Source organism: Mytilus californianus, unplaced genomic scaffold, assembly GCF_021869535.1.
Source record: "Mytilus californianus isolate M0D057914Y unplaced genomic scaffold, xbMytCali1.0.p SCAF_7, whole genome shotgun sequence".
Taxonomy (NCBI): Eukaryota; Metazoa; Mollusca; class Bivalvia; order Mytilida; family Mytilidae; genus Mytilus; species Mytilus californianus.
The window spans coordinates 110973716-110992345 of NW_026262723.1; the positions used below are offsets into that span (position 1 = coordinate 110973716).

The window sequence follows — 18630 nt, forward strand, 5'->3', positions numbered from 1 at the left end:
TGCGCATTGTTTATCATGGAGGAATGTAAACTAATCCAAACAACTTGTTTCTATCCCTAAGAGAAAAAAGAGTCTTTTCCCAATCAAACATAATGGATCGTATGTAAATCTTACATGAAAGACTTCTTTTGCAATTAATACATCGAATTCATTGCAAAGCCAAACTGAAATAATAGAAATCATCAGATCTTCTTTTAAAATATGTTTTCTTCACTAAATCAAATGTCAAAGCTGAACAAACTTGACTGTTATCTCATACTGGTGTCACACCAACTGACATTCTAACTTTGCTTGCTTGACAGGAAACAATATGGAATAACAAAACACAAAGGAAAAATGATTGTTGTATGACATCATCAGTTGAAGTGTTTCAACTTCTCAGGGTCAAGTGTCGTATATTCCCAGATCGTGCAGGGATCTCCATGACCTGTTTTATAATGGCGCACTGCCATCGTTAAATTATCCTCTGCCATCGTTAAATAATCCCCGCCATTGTTGAATTATCTTCTGCCATCGTCAAATGATCCCCACCGTTGTTAAACAACTGCACTATGATCAAAAGGTGATTTCAAGATTTGTTTTCGTTTTGCTAGCTGCGGCCGTTTTTGTAAGCAATTATAATCAATTGCATTTAATTGCAAAACCCTTATTGTATTATAATCCAAATTGTCCTCCTTATTACAGTTTTAAAGCCCTGAGGAATATCTGGCTACAGATCACTAATCAGGTACAGGTTGATCATAAGATAGTATCCAGAAGTAAATTTTGTAAAAAAATAAATCCAATTTTTCCTTATTTTACTTTTAAATGGACTTAGATTTTCTGCCAGGAAGCAACACATTCACTCTGTGGTTAAAGTTTTTAAAATTTAAATAACTTTCTTAAACTATCCTGGATTTGTACCAAACTTGGACAGAAGCTTGTTTATGATCAAATGGTAGTATCCAGAAGGAATTTTTGTTTTCTTCCAGTTAACATTACATTCAGTCTGCAGTTAAAGTTTTTAAACATTTAATAGGTTCATAATAAACTATCCTGGATTTTTACCAAACTTGGACAGAAGCTTCTTACAATCAAAAGACAGTATCAAGAGGAATATTTTTATTGATTTACTTCCTCATTTTTGTTGAGCCTGCGATTAACAGAAAAAGTAGGCGAGACACTGGGTTCCACGGAACCCTTACGAATTTTTAATATTTGCTGCCATAATTTGATATCAGAGACATTCCAGTAAATGTTTACGTAACAGTCATTGTCCCACCTCATAGTGCAAAATTGATTGTTTTATGACATGTACAGGTCAAGTGTTGTAGAACCCAATAGTTTATATAGCTCTATATAATCTCTATCAAGCTATAAATTAATATGTTGGAGGCGTTACCTATTTGCTGATCAATATTAATTATACATCATTCCACTTTTATGATGGAATATTGTTTGTGTTTTGGAAAACAGACCAGTCAAAATTACCATCTAAACCACAATCTTTTTTAGATGAAAATTATGCAAACCCTAGCAGAGTTTACATCTGGATTTTTGATGCGTTAGGCAAAATTGTAAAATAATTACACTTTAGACCAGCAAAAATAAGGTATAAATCAACTTTGTAAGTTTGAGTTTAAGACTTATGTGTTCTATTTTGTAATCTTTTGAGAGTTAAAATATTCATTTTGTAGGTTATTCCAAGAAAAAGTCACCAGATGATGCAGCAAAGAGAAATCTAAAGGCAGAAGCAATGCAAGAAGTTCTTCCAGGTTATGAAGAGTATTTAGTTCTACTTCAGGAAAGAAACAGGTAAATTAAATATCAGCACCAGTTTTCTTTGGGCGTTTGTGCTTTGTAAAAAAAAGAAGAAAAAAGCATGGTTTAATTTGCATTGAATAACTTATACTTCTATAAAAACCTTCATCAGGTACGCTATACACCAAAAGTTTGCATAGCCAAGATAAAATATGTTGGACAGCCATTAAAACCAAAGACCTAAACAGATCTGCAAAAATCCTCTAACATCAACTATGCCTGTTGTTATAAACCATAATTTAATTACATAAAATAATTTTATGAACTGGAAATATACAGACAAATATATGGTTTGAATCATGGGAATACTGAAGCACTAACTACTAGGCAGATGGTATTCTCAGGGGTTTTAGTTCCATCATTCAATATTTGATTGCAGCTCTTCCCCATGATGATATTAATTATTAGAGAGAAAACAAATTTTCATTTACAACTTCAGGCCTCTACAATAACTTTTTTTTCAACTTGTCCAGTAGGACAAGTACATACCAAAACTTACTTGTCCGAATGAAATTGTAACTTGTCCAAAAAAAATCTTAATAATAACCTTTTTTGCATTTTAAGTTGATTCAAGGAACAAAATGAATTAAAATAATAGAACAGAATTTGATTTATATCTTTTGAAATACTTTTCAAAAATATGAGTTGAGAACAACTGAATCTAGTCATGTCACAGGACTTAGGTTCTAGCTTTCTTCAATGCCAAAGTCTCATCAGACTCTGCACATGAGACACCGTCTGATAGGCCTGTCAATGTACACTCATTGGATTTGTATCTTGGTTTTTAAGTTGAAAAAAGTTTTTCAAATGCAATCAATGAAAAAAAGAAGATGAGGTATGATTGCCAATGAGACAACTCTCTGCAAGAGACCAAATGACACAGAAATTAACAACTATATGTCACCGTATTGCATGTATTGTTTTTTTCTACATATGATCAAATATGATTTTGTGAATTTTATGGTACATAATTTCTTCATTTTTATTTAAAAAATATTATTTGATAAAAAAATTACCGTATGATATTTATTATAAAGCAACAGAATAAGGTCGGAAAACGAGGTACTGATTTGTCTTGGTCCCGAAATGTCTTCTACATTGCCAGACTGTCTATTAATCATGTCTATTAAATATGTCTCCTACGGTGCCAAACTGTCTATTAAATTTGGAGCGGAATCATTTCCGAGCTGGTGACGAACTGTCTTGAAAAGTTACCTTATCTACAAAGCACATCGCTGATTCGGATCAGTAAGACTGGTTTCCGAGAAAAGTATGCCTTTAACCTCTTAAAAAGTACCTGACAAAAAAATCAGTTTTAAAGTATAGATTGCAAGTAAATATGTCAAATTAATACTTGTTTTTATCTTCTTTTCTTGTTTTTTGTTTATAATTACTTTGTTCATCAAAGTTGGATTAAATTTATTTTCTGCAGAATAATTTTACTTGTCCCGTCGGACAAGCTTGATATAGCTTTTACTTGTCCGACCTTTTTTTCCTCTGGTACCGGACAATCGGACAAGCGTTATTGTCGAGGCCTGAACTTGAAATGATTTAGTTACTGAATTTGAATGTCAAATGAGGTTTGATTATTTAGTCATCATGAGATATGATATATACATCAATGAGACGGCAATCCTACAACACAAAGAAAACCAAGAAATCAAGTGGTTAACAAAAGGTTTTCGGTAATAGACTTATGTCTGTACAATGTTTGTTAAAAACTAGAAAAGCCACTCATGGACAGCAAGGATTATTTTAGATTCTATATGCACTTTTTTAAGATTGCTTAAGAGACTGAGAAAGAAATCTAAGAAGCAGATTGACATTGAAAGAAAGGAACAGGGATTTTCTATCTATGTAAATGGAGCTAACACAGAGATGTTGGCTAAAAAACAGAAATCACACGCACATCAAGAAACTCCTCAAGATGACAGACCTACCTCGGGTAGACTAAAAACTGCAGGAGGTATGCAACTCAATCATGTGTGAACTTGCATTGTAGGTCTTTCAATATCAATCACTAACTAGCTGCATGAAATTTCAGCATTACAAATTTTTATTAAGTAGTAAGAGAATTGCATGGCAGTGATATAATTGTTTACAATGTTCTCCCGTAAATGTTATACCACACAAATAGTTTTAAAATATATAATACTACTGCATCATTTGAAATTTTGTTTTGTGTGGCCTTAGTTTCTGTAAATGTCATAGACTTAATTCCATAAAATGTTTAATTAGATGTTCAAATGAATGAGATGTTTATCCTGTTACATTTTATCACAATAGTAAAAACATGGTAAATCGTACACAGTTGTAAATTTTCAACAGAAATTTGTAGACTTGAGTATGTTTTATTCCATTAAGACATTTTCTGATTTTCTGATTCATACATTTATCTCTTTTCAGTTTTAAAGTGTCTTGTGTTTTGATATCTATCTCTATTTCAAGTAATTTGCTCCTAAATTCTGTCCTAATAAAATTAAAAAAATTTCATACTGCATTTGGTTAATTAATGATTTGTTCCTTTTTAGTCAAAATCAATAATAATAGCCTCCCATCAATGACATCTAAGCCATAGGTAATGCATTTTTAATGTTTTCAGATGTAAGTAACAAAAGGGTTTTGAATCTAGAAGACCTTAACGCAATATCACAGATGGAAAGACAAAAGATGGCAGAAAGAAACCGAGCTAAAACAGCCCCAGCTAGAGAGAGAAGACGAAACTGGCAGGCAGCATCTGTAGAAATAAAGACAGAGAGAGGAGAAAATAGGAGAATAAAAGCACCAGGTATAGACAAAATAGTCAGAATGGGATTTTTAGTGTTAAATTGTACTTGTTTACATAAGAAGCAATCAAATGTATCTTTTTGAGTATGGGCTGGTGAAGAAAGAGAATCATAATGGGTTTTTTTAACAGGCAACCAGGCATCTGGTAAAGAAGAGAAGTAGTTTATATTAGGATTTTTTAATACAGGATAAGAAATGAAATAAAGCCAAGAAAGAGCTGGAATTGGGTATCGGAGAGCAAGAGGATGTATTTTTTTTGTCATCATGCACAAGGTAACAGCCACCCAACAACACAAAAACAAAATGGTGTAAAGGTTAAGATATGGTCTTTAACAATAGATAAAAGAGTCAAGCTTTGTATTGCCAAATTTAATCGGGACTATCCAAGATCCTTCCGCAATACAAAATTGCCTAAATGACAAAAAAATAAGCACTGACAAGGATTATGAAAAGTGTAAGATTTTTCATTGTTTGATTCAAAGAAAATTTTAGTAGGGGAGATAACTGATAGATATATTGAAAATGTTGTATTTTACAGAAATGATAACTGGAAATTATGAGGATGATTTTGAAGATGAGGATGATGATGATGATTATGACGATTCTGATGATGAACAGCAGGTGAAGTATAACTATTATTGCTATGGTAATGGTGATGTATTTGATATCTGAAACAGTTTTATAGATTAAAATGATCTGTTCTCTGGTATAATTGTCGAGGCTAAATCAACTATCGTAATATAGAAAGAACACAACTATACTGTTTAACGTTTACTTCGTATATATTTCTGAGTGCTAAAGCTATGTACCGCACTGACAACTCTAGATACAATAGGTAAAATGTGATGTTTAAACTACCGTGGTATTCTCAACAATAATTAAGTTGTTGGTCTTCATAGATTAATGTAATATTCAATGTGGTGACAACCTAATTGATTCAAATATTTTGAATTAATATCAGAATTATGGGTGTTTTTTGATAAAATCAACTGGTTCTGGCTTAATGCAATTATAATAATTTTACCATCCAGAAAACGAAATATACAAGCCTTTTAAAAATCTTGAAAAAGATCTAAATACTATTAAATCCAGAGTACTGCAAAGTATTGCCCATGTTTATATCTTCTAAATTTATTTAATTTATTCTACCACTGCATTTCTTTCAAATAACATTTCTCCACTCACAACAGTAAAATTTCATTGAAGTATATCAAATTTACACTTTTGATTTTTTTTTTTTCAGATGAGAGCTAGTATGTCTCAGTATTTATCAGATGATGATTCGGACAGCGATATTGAGATAGATGCTTCCAGACATAACAGATTCAATAAATTTAAGTCGCCTCCAAAGAAAAACACAGCTGCAATTAACGAGGGTATAAAGAAGAAAGGAAAACCTTTAGCAAAGGAGGAAGGGAGAAATGAGAAATTAGAACTTAGTATTTCTGATGTCAAGGTACTATAATTATCAAATATACACATCAACAGTCTCTGTATTCATACCTACCAACTTTCACGATTGAGGCGTGTACTACACGATTTTGACCCTTTGTCACGATTGCACGATCGGGATCGTGAAAAAACCTCTAAAACACGATTTTGTAAAAATCTACACGAAAAATATGATTGTTCCCGATATTGAACTGTTCCCAAGGGAAGACAATCGTGATCAGCCAATCAAATTCTGTGTTTCTCATGATCAAATTAATAAGCCAATCAAAAACGTTTTCTCTTAAGATTATTCTAACATGCTAGATTTTGAACAATCATTTAATATCCTAACACAAGAAAATAAATCCTGGTCTTCTAGCTACAGATTCATCTTTTCTACTGATATATTAATAATAACTAGAATCATGCTAATAAACTTAAGAAAAAGGCTTGTAAGCTCATCATACAAATATGACATTTTTTCTAGACCACAAAACAGCACGCGCAAAATATGTCGCAAAGAATTGTTGTCGCGCACTAAAACCCCCATGGGGACTTCCAAAAGTTGGCAGGTATGTGTATTTTCAAAAAAGATTATAATATAAGACACTCAAACCTTGTTAAAATGGATATCAGTTGGCAGCAAAATACATAGCTGCATAACTGTAGCTCTTATGGGCCTTGGGGTATTTTTTTGTTAATTTGCTGTCTGCGGATTATCCAAAAATGATCTCATGTATCATAAGAGCTTAAATTCCTGCAGCTACAAAATATATGTATTAAGTTATTTCAGTTTCAAGCAATTTTGTTATTGTTTAGATAAGAGTAAATATAGTTCAGTACAAGACTCAAAAAGTGCTAATTGAATTTTTTTATTGGACAAGTCTGTTGCTCCTGTTTGTATCGGTGATCAAGAAGCTGAATAGTTATCATAGAAAGGGAAGCATGATCTTATTAAGATATCTTCTACTTTAAATTTTATCAGTCTTTGAGAAACAAATTTCTTTTTGGTACCGAGAAATGACAATTGATCAGATATTATTCCATTGTTAATTTTACAGAAACTGCGACAGAGTTTATGTATGAATGCCAGCATCAGAGAAAGTCTTGCCAAAGAAGTCAGCTCTGTAAGTTACAAAGTTTAACCTTTTCTTACATGTCTTAACACGTACATTGGACATTTTAGAGTTAAGAAACTAAGGCCAGTGTATGAAAAATAATTAAATGTTCTCTTAATATATTAAAACAATGTTTTTCAATCATCATCAATGTTATGTTATATTAATTAGAAACCCCTTTAGATACATGAATACTTAAAGTTGTAGTTGATATCAGTTGTTTTTTAAATTACAGGAAGATCTAAATATTGTCTTTATGTTTTTTAATCTGACTTGAAAATAGAGTAGCATACTTTACATTTGAAGGGTTTTGAAGAAGCAGAAATTATAGAAGAAATAGAATATTCCAGTCAGGTTATTAGTGTTTTCTTTACCTTCCATGCTATTTGTTCAGAGCATGTGTTGATGTGATTTACATGTTTTATTTAGATACATGTGGTATTTAGGAAAGTCACTATTAAAATAGAAAACAATTTATAAAAACAGTATAGGTTTATACTGAAAATGAAATTTTGTTACAACCACCAGTGCCAGGAGTTTTGAAAGTGCCTTTCTTGGGTACCTTGCATGCGTTAATAGTGTATTCCTCAGCCATTTAAATATATTAAGACAAGAGCTGAATCTTAATATAACTAAAATGCATGAATCTGTGAATGTGTGTGAATTTTAAATAAGTACTTTATAATGTCTGAATGTGAAATGAATGATATCAAGTTAAATTCTTTTCCTATTAAATTGTGTAATGTTCGTGTATTAAAATATTACTTATCATTTTTAAAAGCATGACATCAGTTAAAAATTTTGTGATTGCTTAATAGAGGCATGAGTAGAAGTGACATAACTTATCAGACATACATTTAATGAACATGTTTTGGGTGATTTGATATGTTTTACATTAAGAGTTTTACCATAAAAACACATGATATATTATTTTATGTTTGTGGATCCTACATTTAGACAAAAAGTCCTTTTGAAACTACTAATAGAAGGCTTAAACTGTATGAGTCTCTGTTCTACCTCCAATAGAGACAAAGGGAGATAAATCAATTCAAAATATTGCCTAAATAAGTTTCTTTGCTCAGTACAATGCACATCAGATAATAATGGAAAAATGAAAGCATTCTTGACCCCTAAATGCTCTAAAACACTTTGATTATGTGTAATATATTTGTTTAGTTAGCGGTACATCCAAAATTACTACCAGCAGCTTTTTAAAGAAAAAGATACCATTACAATCTATTTTTAGAAAAAGTTACATGTATCCATATAATGACCCTAAACAAGCACTAAAACCAGGTGCCCTTATTGTCACCAATACCAGTAACCAATAACATAGTTTGTACTAAAAGGGCAATTACAAGAATAATCAGCTGTCTCAGCATCTTTTATCCTCAAAGAAAATATTAATATATAATAATTGTTACAGGAAGAAGAACTATCTGACAGAGAATCTCCTATTCCTGAAGAAGATGAAGATATAATGGAGGACCTTGTTCCAGCTACAGAGAGTGTTGAGGAGAAGAAAGCACCTGTTTTCAAACCTACAGATACTATTGTACTAGAGTTAGCTTTACCTCAACAAACAAGTTAGTATATATAAACCTAGATATAATCATTCTAGAGTTAGCTGTACCTCAGCAAAGAAGTTAATATAAACTTGCCAGTATAATAGTTCCAAAGTTATGTGTATCAACAGAAACAGTTAAAAGATAAGAGGATTTAGGGTAGATGGTCTTGAGACAACATCAAACAGAACACGTAGTAAAAAATCTAAAAATTTAACTATCCAGCATAAAAAAAACTCAAAACACTGCTTATTCTAAGGAAACTATATATTGTAGAGAAAGTGCAGCATAATTTATCAGCAGCAAGGAAGAAAGATATTGATGATGACACAAATGGTTACAGACCACATCGCAAAGATCCAATCCCTTCTAGCCCTAGAGGTCAAAAGTCAAAGGTTGACAGTGTATTACAGGCCAGTAAGTATTTTTTTACTAAGGAAAATTCCTGCTAGTCCTCAAAAGTCAAAGATTGACTGTTTATTATAGGACAGATAATACATATGTATAATGAAAGGTGCTATTCTTGCTAGTCCAAGAGGTCAAATGTCAAAGGCTGACACTGTATATTTCTCAAATTTAGATGTAGAGGATCATTATTTTCAGATCCCATCCTTGTTATTTTTAGATTATATATATATTTGACAAAAATACAGGTCTAATTCCTACTGGCATGTCATTTAAAGCTGCAGTACAATTAATCTATTCTAATTGTCTATGTAAACCACATTTGATTACATTTTAAAGGAAATTTCTGTTCTAGTTTAAGTCTTAAGAAGGCTTTAAGGTATAAACATTATGGTGATGCCGTCAACAAACCAACATGGCCACATACACTAACAATATAACATACAAAGGATTTACAACAGTTCATGATGGCTGTTAGTTGAACTTTTCAGGTTCCTTTTAGTCTCACTAGTTTCCTTTCTTTAAAATTATTAGGTAAATGTATAAATGATTTGACTTTTTTTCTATAGATGTGCCCTCGAGGTCCAAACAAGAACGTCCTTTATCAGCCAACAGACGTAATCAACCTGAGAAAGTTGATACTAATGAGGAGGCTTCAGCTGTTATGGCAGCATTAAAAGCAGAGAATGAAAAAGCATCAAAATTAATTAGAAATACTCCCTCTACACCTGATAGATCTGTAAGTAGTAACTGAGAAGGTGAAAGCATCAAAGTCAGAAATACACCCCCTCCCTCCTCCACCAGATAAATTGGTAGTAGTAACTTGGAATAAGAAAAAAATTCAGAAATGGTTAGAACAGCATGTATACTGCCCAGATAAATCTTACTATGTTGCCATTTTGAGGTTTATTTTCAGTTAACTTTTGGGCTTAATAGATACAAGATTCACATAGCTATTTTTCACCTTTACTTACAATATGATGTTAGAGGAAGGCCTTATATTGTAACAAAATTTATTTTAGTTTTTATGCCGCTTAGTTTCTCACTGATATAAACTTTTTTTTGAATTGTACCCCCTTTCATAAAATTTGAGGGTACAATGAAATTTACATGTTAGTCAGTAACTTTATTTAAATATAACTCAGCTACTGTATAATGGAATGATTTGACATATTGTCTAGGCTTAATAATGCTGTGCAGTATAATTGTTTATCCGATCAGACATCAAGTTACTTCTTTTTTTTTTGTGGATAAGTTGTCTATGTTTAATAACAAGTGGGGCTATACTTTGTTTATCAAACTTATTGTTCATACTGAAATATTCTTTTGTACACAGAAACCAAGACCTTCCAGTTTGAACCCCCAGAGGAAGTCTGTGGAAGCAAGGCCAATGAGGACACCAACTAAAGACAAATCAGAAGTTAGAGATTCACGCAACGTAAGCAGATCTAAAGATGGCCCTTCTGTAAGGAAGTCTCAACAAGTTAGAGAGTCTATTCAAGGGAGAGAATCTGTAAATGTTCCACAATCACCTAGACAGGAAACAAGTGAAAGTTTCCTGAAGAATGATAAACTGACTGAGATAATGAAGAAAGTTCTACTCATGCAACCAAAGTAGGTATCTTATTGGGAATAATGTATCAAGTTCATTTAGTTATTATTAGAATTTCTAAATAGGTCAGTTTCATTTTTAAATCAAAATATTTTTCAATATATAAGGAAACCTGGGTATAAATATCTATGCTATAAATCTTTGAAAAGAGTACAATTATTTTTCAGCTACTAGTCAAAGTGATATTTTATTTCAATCATTCTGTCAACATTACATCATGTGTGCAAATTTTCCAACACTTATTACTTGGACTGAAACCAAATTTACACTCTATTTAGTCGTCATATTAAGATGTATATTACATTCGCATAAAATTGAAAAATAAGTTTTCAGAATAATTAGATTACACAAAATCTTGATAATCAGGATTTCTTTTGGTCCAATATCTCCAATGCTACTGAAATGGAATTATATAACGTTTATAAACTTAAATATAAAGGTGCTGATGTCATTTTCATGAAAATAAAAAATAATGGAGTTAAAAAACTGAAATTTTTACAAAATTCCAAGTTTGTTCTTCTTTAATTAAGGTTGGTTAACTTGTTTTGAATAACTTGGGGCCCACAGGAGACACATTCTTACCTTTATATATTTCAGACAGCAGAAGAAGTTAATGACAGTTTTAACAAAGATAGAAAGTTCAGTAGATAATGAACCCAAACAGAAACCAAACACTCCAGTAAAAGCTACAGAACCTGTCAACAACATGGTTAATAGACAGTCAAAGGTTGGTACTGCCTGACAGTCACCTGTTTGATGTTTTCTTCCTTGCATTCTGACCTTTGTTGGATAGTTGTTTCTAAAATCTAATATCTTTAACATTACTGTATGGCAGACATAGCAAGTTCAGTATGAAATAATGTAGGAGGAAAACTTCAATAGGATGTATACTATGTATGGCAATAATATTTATTTTTGAAATTTTTATTGTGGGATTACTGTCTTATTGGCATTCAATTCAAATATCTCTATTTCAGAATGTCAGATCTGGCAAGAGTCGCTCTCCAGAAGAAATGACCGAGGTTAATATAGAACTGGTATCCACATGGGGACATAAAGAACAGATAGGACTAACAGAGTTACAGTTCTTTGATAAAAACAGGAAGCTGATACCAATAAGTACCAGTAATGTTACTGTACATGGAGCTAGGGACAACAGCAATCTGGTTGATGTGTTATTTAATGGGAAAGGAAAGGTATACAATCTTATTTTTATTGATTCACTATCTCCATATTTTATTAATCATTTTCAGATATAGTGTATCTATTATTTCTGACAAAATCTGAATACTCTTTAACTTATATTTGTAAGACTCTGAACCGTGATGGTACTCCGAACCGTGATGGTCACGCTAAAGTGTGATGGTTTGACGCTGAAGTGCGTTTTTCATCACGCTGAAGTGCGATGGTGGCATTGTGACGCTATCTTGTTGATAGCTACGCCGAAGTGCGATGGTGGAAACGCTGAAGTGCGATGGTCTACACAAACTACATTTCCATTTCTTTTCATGTCGATGTAGAAGTCAATTTGTATGTTAGCAGCAGTTTTCCAGGGTTTTAAGTTGATAAGGGGCTTATACACTTTAAATACTACGAGAAACGGGGAGGGTTGGTGGCAGTCATATTTTATTAGAGGAGGAAGCCAGTCTTCCCTGGAGAGAACCAATGATTGTATATATATATGTATATCATTCTGTTCTTATTTATCTTGTCTGAATTGAAAACCTTTTGAAGGTTTTTTCAAGAATAATTAATTTCGTTTGGGGGGAGGGGAGGGGGACATCCAAAGCCACTTTTATTAGAATTTGATGTGTGGTTATTGTTTTTGTTTTTCAAAGTCTCTGTAAATTATTGTTGAAGATACCTGTCCTAAATCAGGAACCTGATGTTCAGTGGTTGTCGTTTGTTGATGTGGTTCATAAGTGTTTCTCGTTTCTCGTTTCTCGTTTTTTATATATAGATTAGACTATGGTTTTCCTGTTTGAATGGTTTTACACTAGTCATTTTTGGGGCCCTTTTTAGCATGCTGTTCGGTGTGAGCCAAGGCTCCGTGTTGAAGGCCTTACTTTGACCTATAATGGTTTACTTTTACAAATTGTGACTTGGATGCAGAGTTGTCTCATTGGCACTCATACCACATCTTCTTATATCTATTTGAAAATTTATTCTGTTTTGGAAAAATAAAAAGTGACTTAGTTACCTTTACCTAACTCCAATTTATTTAGTTTTTTTTTTAATAGGGTTACCACAGTTAGATTGTTTGTTTTTTTTTAATCCAAAATATTAAACTTAACTTCTTACAGTCCTGTGAGAAAATTTTTTATGTTAATAAACTTTACTTAGAATTTGAAAAAAGAAATAAAATGACATGATCAAAGCAAAATATTTGCCAAAGTAAATTTTGTGTTGATGTTTTGTACTGATCTGATGAATATTGATAGAATAAAACGAGTAAGGCACAATGTTAAGTGAAGTATTTGAGCTGACCTAATCAAGGGACACAAATGTAACTTTCTGAGAAGAATCAATGTTAACCTGGATTCTGATGAGAACCTGCTCTTTTATTTATATTTAAACTATTTAGTGCATACACTATAATGTAATCCCATTTATTTGGTTAACCATGATTCATCAACATTACATGAAATATAATGTGTAATTTGACTTTGTGATTTACAGACAAATAAAGATAGAAACATGTGGTGCTGTAGGTATAAGAAAGGAGTACCTGTAGAAATGTGTATTCTGTTACCTGTGTCATCACCTGAACTTTTGTCTAGGGTCAAAATATGGAACTACAATAAAAGTATGCAAGTAAGTAAGAAATGTATGCAATTACTGTAGAATAACAAATCAAAAGTTTAGACATGTAAAACCCTGTATCTTCAATGCTCATATATGTTTCTGGTTTGGATTATAAAAAATCACCATTATTTTGATAAATCTCTGTGTATACATCTTCCAATGAATTTTCAGTGATACAAACTCATATGTAGTAAGTTACTTTTCATACAATGGCCATTATGCTGAGCATATCAAGGACAAGAAAAAGTTTATAAATCAAGTCAAGGTAAATGAAATAGTGAAAAAGGATAGGAAATTTTTACTACTGCAAAAAGAAAGAATTTTTTAAATGCAAGTTAAAAACTAGGTAAAATGTTTTATCCTGTGCTTGAAACAGACTGTTGTCTAATGTGACAAATACTTACCTTGATTGACCTAGATCTACTGCCATTTTTATACGACCGCAAAAATTAAAAAATTTTTGGTCGTATATTGGTATGACGTTGGCGTCGACGGCGTCGTCCGAAGACACATTGGTTTTCGCATTCTAACTTTAGTTTAAGTGAATGGCTCTCCATGAAATTTCACCATAAGGTTCAATACCACGAAAGGAAGGTTGGGATTGATTTTGGGGGTTATGGTACCAACAGTTAAGGAATTAGGGGCCAAAAAGGGGCCAAAAATAAGCATTTTTGTAACTTCCAGACAATAACTTGTGTGTAAGTGTATGGATCTCTCTGACATTATACCACAAGGTTCCATATCACAAAGGGAAGGCTGTAATTGATTTTGGGGGTAATTGTCTCAAAATTTTAGGAATTAGGGGGCCAAAAAAGTGTCAAAAAACAAGCATTTTTCTAGTTTCATGTCAATAACTTGTGTGTAAGTGTTGGTATATTTCTGAAATTATACTACAAGGTTCCATATAACAAAGGGAAAGCTGGAATTGAGTTGAGAGGTAATTGCCCGAAATGTTTAGGAATTGGGGGCCAAAAATAAGCTTTTTCTAGTTTCCAGACAATAACTTGTGTTCAAGTGTATGGATCTCTCTGAAATTGTACTGCAAGGTACCATACCACAAAGGGAAGGCTGGGATTGATTTTGGGGGTGATGAATCATAAGGGGGTTCTAAAAATTTGGGGGGGATTTCTTTTTTTTTCTTTTTTTCCTTTTTTTTTTTTCTTTTAAAATTTTCCATTTTAAGTTGGTTATTTCTGATTTATATTTAAAAGCAAATAATAATGATATGGTAGGAGATACACACCAAACAGGATGTGTAAATTATTATATAATAAGTATTGTGCAATAGCAAGAAATTTTCAATTGCACAGTATTGCACAATAGCAAGAAATCTTCAATTGCACAGTATTGCGCAATAGCAAGAAATCTTCAATTGCACAGTATTGCGCAATAGCAAGAAATATCCAATAGCACAATATTGTGCAATAGCAAGAAATTGTCAATTGTACAGTATTGCGCAATAGCAAGAAATATTCAATTGCACAGTATTGTGCAAAAGAAGATACTTCGTATAAATTGCCTATTTCTTGATCAATTTCAATGGGGTTTATTCTTGAATTCTTGGGGTTCTTTAATATGCTGAATCTAACCGTGTATTAAGTTTTTGGATTTTGGGCCCCGTTTTTAAATTGGTCCACATTGAGGTCCAAAGGGTCCAAAATTTAACTTTGTTTGATTTCATCAAAAATTGAATTATTGGGGTTCTTTGATGTGCCGAATCTAACCGTGTATTTAGATTCTTAATTTTTGGTTCCGTTTTCAAATTGGTCTACATTAAGGTCCAAAGGGTCCAAAATTAAACTTAGTTTGATTTTAACAAAAATTGAATTTTTAGGGTTCTTTGATATGCTGAATCTAAACATGTATTTAGATTTTTGATTATTGGCCCAGTTTTCAAGTTGGTCCAAATCGGGGTCCAAAATTAAACTTTGTTTGATTTCAACAAAAATTGAATACATGGGGTTCTTTGATATGCTGAATCTAACCATGTATTTAGATTTTGATTTTTGGGCCCCGTTATCAACTTTGTCCACATTGAGGTCAAAAGGGTCCAAAATTAAACTTTGTTTGATTTCATCAAAAATTGAATTCTTGGGGTTCTTTGATATGCTGAATCTAACCATGTATTTAGATTTTGGATATTGGACCATAATAGGTGAATGTCTAATTTAAAATTTTTAAGTTTTTAGACCACATTCATTCTGTGTCAGAAACCTATGCTGTGTCAAATATTTAATCACAATCCAAATTCAGAGCTGTATCAAGCTAGAATGTTGTGTCCATACTTGCCCCAACTGTTCAGAGTTTGACCTCTGCGGTCGTATCAAGCTGCGCCCTGCGGAGCATTTTATTTTTTATTGATTTCCACAAGTATTTTTTTCATTACCGTTAAATTCGTTAAATAAGCCGCAGGTTTTTTTCTCTGTCATTGTCCCTGCGTGTTATACTCAGGTGCGCTTTATGTACGTATATTTTCAGTGTTTCAGGGCAAGTGTGAAAAAAAAATTATATCTGGATTTTTATTATGGAGAATTCAGATTGTCAAGTGCTTGCAGTGACTTGATAAATTGTTCATGTGGCATATTTTGTTATGAATAAAAATATATATACTTTATCATTTGTTCTTTATTTCATTGTTGGCTTACGAAGTTGATAACCATGAGTGTTCATTACATAAACAAAGAAAGATAACTGTGTTTGAAAGAGGTACCATACAGGATATTAATTGTGTATTTACAATAAATATGTAATGGTTTGTTGTTTTAATGTGTTTTTAAATAAAATCTCCTAAAGGAATATTAAAGGAAGTGATTGTGTTTCTTTCCAATATTTCAAGTCTCTTTTAATGACGATGGTGATAACCATGTGCTGAAATGAACCCTTTAAAGTGTTTCATAAACAAAGAAAGATAAGCGTGTTTGAAAAGAGGTACCATACAGGATATACTATTGAGGAGTAACTGCTTTTCGTTTTATTGTGTTTCAAAATGAAATATCTTCATGAAATATTGTAGCCACATATTATCGGATGTATGAAATGAAGAAAAGAATATTAATTTTCATAATTTAATATGCTAAGACATTTATATATCGCCGTCTTATTTGAATTCCCCTTTCCGTGGCCCATCTCACTTTCAGTTAAAAATAGACAATGACTTGCAGAAACTGAATGGTTTTGTTCGTAGTATTCAACCAAGTTTAAATTTAAAAATGTTTGAAGCTAATAAACTAAAACTTTTATTTTATAGACAACAATAAAATTCTTCAAATTTAATTTGATAATTTGTTTTCCCCTGACTTATGCGTGACCAGTTAACATGTGACTACAGGTATACCTGGTATTACGTAATAATCAAGGTAAACAATGGCAGTTTTATGGCTTGAGTGACCTTTAATGAATACATTTTCAAGAAAGATTAAAATCCTTGATGCCAATTGAAACAATTAACGAGCAATCAACACCAAACTAATTTTAATCAAAACAACAAGTTCAATGGACACCCACGCTGTCAACACATGGCCATTGATGACAAAAACAACTAATGAATTTGGCGTCATTAAAACAATAAGAAAAGTATAATAATTTTATTAACATTTTTTATTTTAATATGAAACAAATACATATAATCAAAATGCCTTTCAACTTTCTCAACAATCTGAAAATAGAAATGAAACATGTTACGCAGTGAGTTACAAAAGCGAGTGAACATTCATTACTCTAAGGTCAGTAGAATGCATACTACGTTTTCATTAGGGTGCGCTTTATATTCAGGTGCGTTTTATGTAAGGAAAAAAACACTTCTTCCCCCAAAAAACGGCCGTGCGCCTTATTTAGGGGTGCGTTTTATTTTCCGCAAAATACGGTATTTACAAACTATATCTTTCATATTTTGAAAACGAAATTTCTGTTAAAATTAGATTTTAAAGATTTTGTATTCAAGGTTGAGTATCAATGATAACAAACAATTTTTAGAAAAAAAGATATACATCAAGTTGTATAAAATAATTTTGGAGATCAAAAGAAGTGTCAAGCCATGTAGATCACATATGATACAAGAAGATAAATATTTGGAGAAAATGTTATTGTTATAACTATTTTGTAGGATTTAGAGATAGGTGTAAAGCATGCGAGGATATTTATTGGTGGAGAACTAGTGTTTGATGGAGTTGTTGAGAAAGGTTGTGGTAACCAGGTGTTTGATTATGGTTTTATTATTAACTTAAATGAAATGGAAGATCAGCCTTCACCTAGAAGTCCTAAACCGTCATCACCAGCTCATGTATCTCCTACGCCACCATCAAGACCTACTGATGTCTATTCAGAACCAAAGGTACAGCATCGACCTCTTCCCAAACCTCCATCTCCTGCCAGACAATCTAGGACTGAGAAGTCTGTTAAAGCCTCTAATGAAGTGTCTCAGCGTAAAGTCCGTAAGTCAACGTCACCTGTTGGACAGTCAAGAAATGAAGATGTTATAATGACTAAACCTAAACCTGTCAAAAGGAATATTTCAAATTCTCCATCTCCAGCCAGGCCTGTCAGTGGATCGTCCAATTCCTCTAATGAATCAAATCAGAAACCGTCCAGACCTCTACCACAAGTACGTAGTGAGACAAGGACAATGAACCACTCTGATAGAAGACTGCCGAAACCTGTTGTATCTGATAGACAAGGCAGTGACACTGAAGAATATCACAAAGGTTAGTACAATCTTTATCTGTATACTGGTATTTTCTATATATATAATCAGGAGTAATTTTTTTTTGTAATGATATTATATGGTATAATTATGGTAATTAGTCAATAGTTATATTATTAAAGCTACAATATTTACTTGTCCACTTTGCATTTTTGTTCTGTATATATAATATTTAGTTAACACTATTATGAGGTTTCTTATGTAGTTTTTTTTTCTTTTTTTTTCTAATATCCCAAATAAAACTATGTCTAAGTTAAGTGGTAGTTCAATTTGGACGTTTGAATATATCCATCTTATTAAGTTCTTCCCATACGTTAAATACTTTTTGACATGTCCAGAATATGTGTTCTATGGTATCTATTGCGTCTGTACAGAAAGTACAAATATTGTTTTGTATAACTTTAATTT

At 32.1% G+C, this 18630-nt stretch overlaps 1 protein-coding gene across 1 annotated transcript in view; it reads left to right on the forward strand.

Moving 5' to 3' along the window:
- Nucleotides 1–4: 4 nt before the first annotated feature.
- LOC127710028 (katanin-interacting protein-like) overlaps nt 5–18630 on the forward strand; it is a 61461-nt gene continuing 42835 nt past the window's right edge. The window contains exons 1-15 of the mRNA XM_052215749.1: nt 5–99; nt 1677–1794; nt 3582–3766; nt 4403–4588; nt 5126–5208; nt 5831–6043; nt 7080–7145; nt 8563–8722; nt 8978–9118; nt 9676–9845; nt 10443–10720; nt 11316–11445; nt 11696–11914; nt 13398–13532; nt 17626–18223. Of these exons, the coding sequence (XP_052071709.1) occupies nt 93–99; nt 1677–1794; nt 3582–3766; nt 4403–4588; nt 5126–5208; nt 5831–6043; nt 7080–7145; nt 8563–8722; nt 8978–9118; nt 9676–9845; nt 10443–10720; nt 11316–11445; nt 11696–11914; nt 13398–13532; nt 17626–18223 (2689 nt within the window). The 5' untranslated portion in view covers nt 5–92. The remainder of the gene's footprint in view (nt 100–1676; nt 1795–3581; nt 3767–4402; nt 4589–5125; nt 5209–5830; nt 6044–7079; nt 7146–8562; nt 8723–8977; nt 9119–9675; nt 9846–10442; nt 10721–11315; nt 11446–11695; nt 11915–13397; nt 13533–17625; nt 18224–18630) is intronic.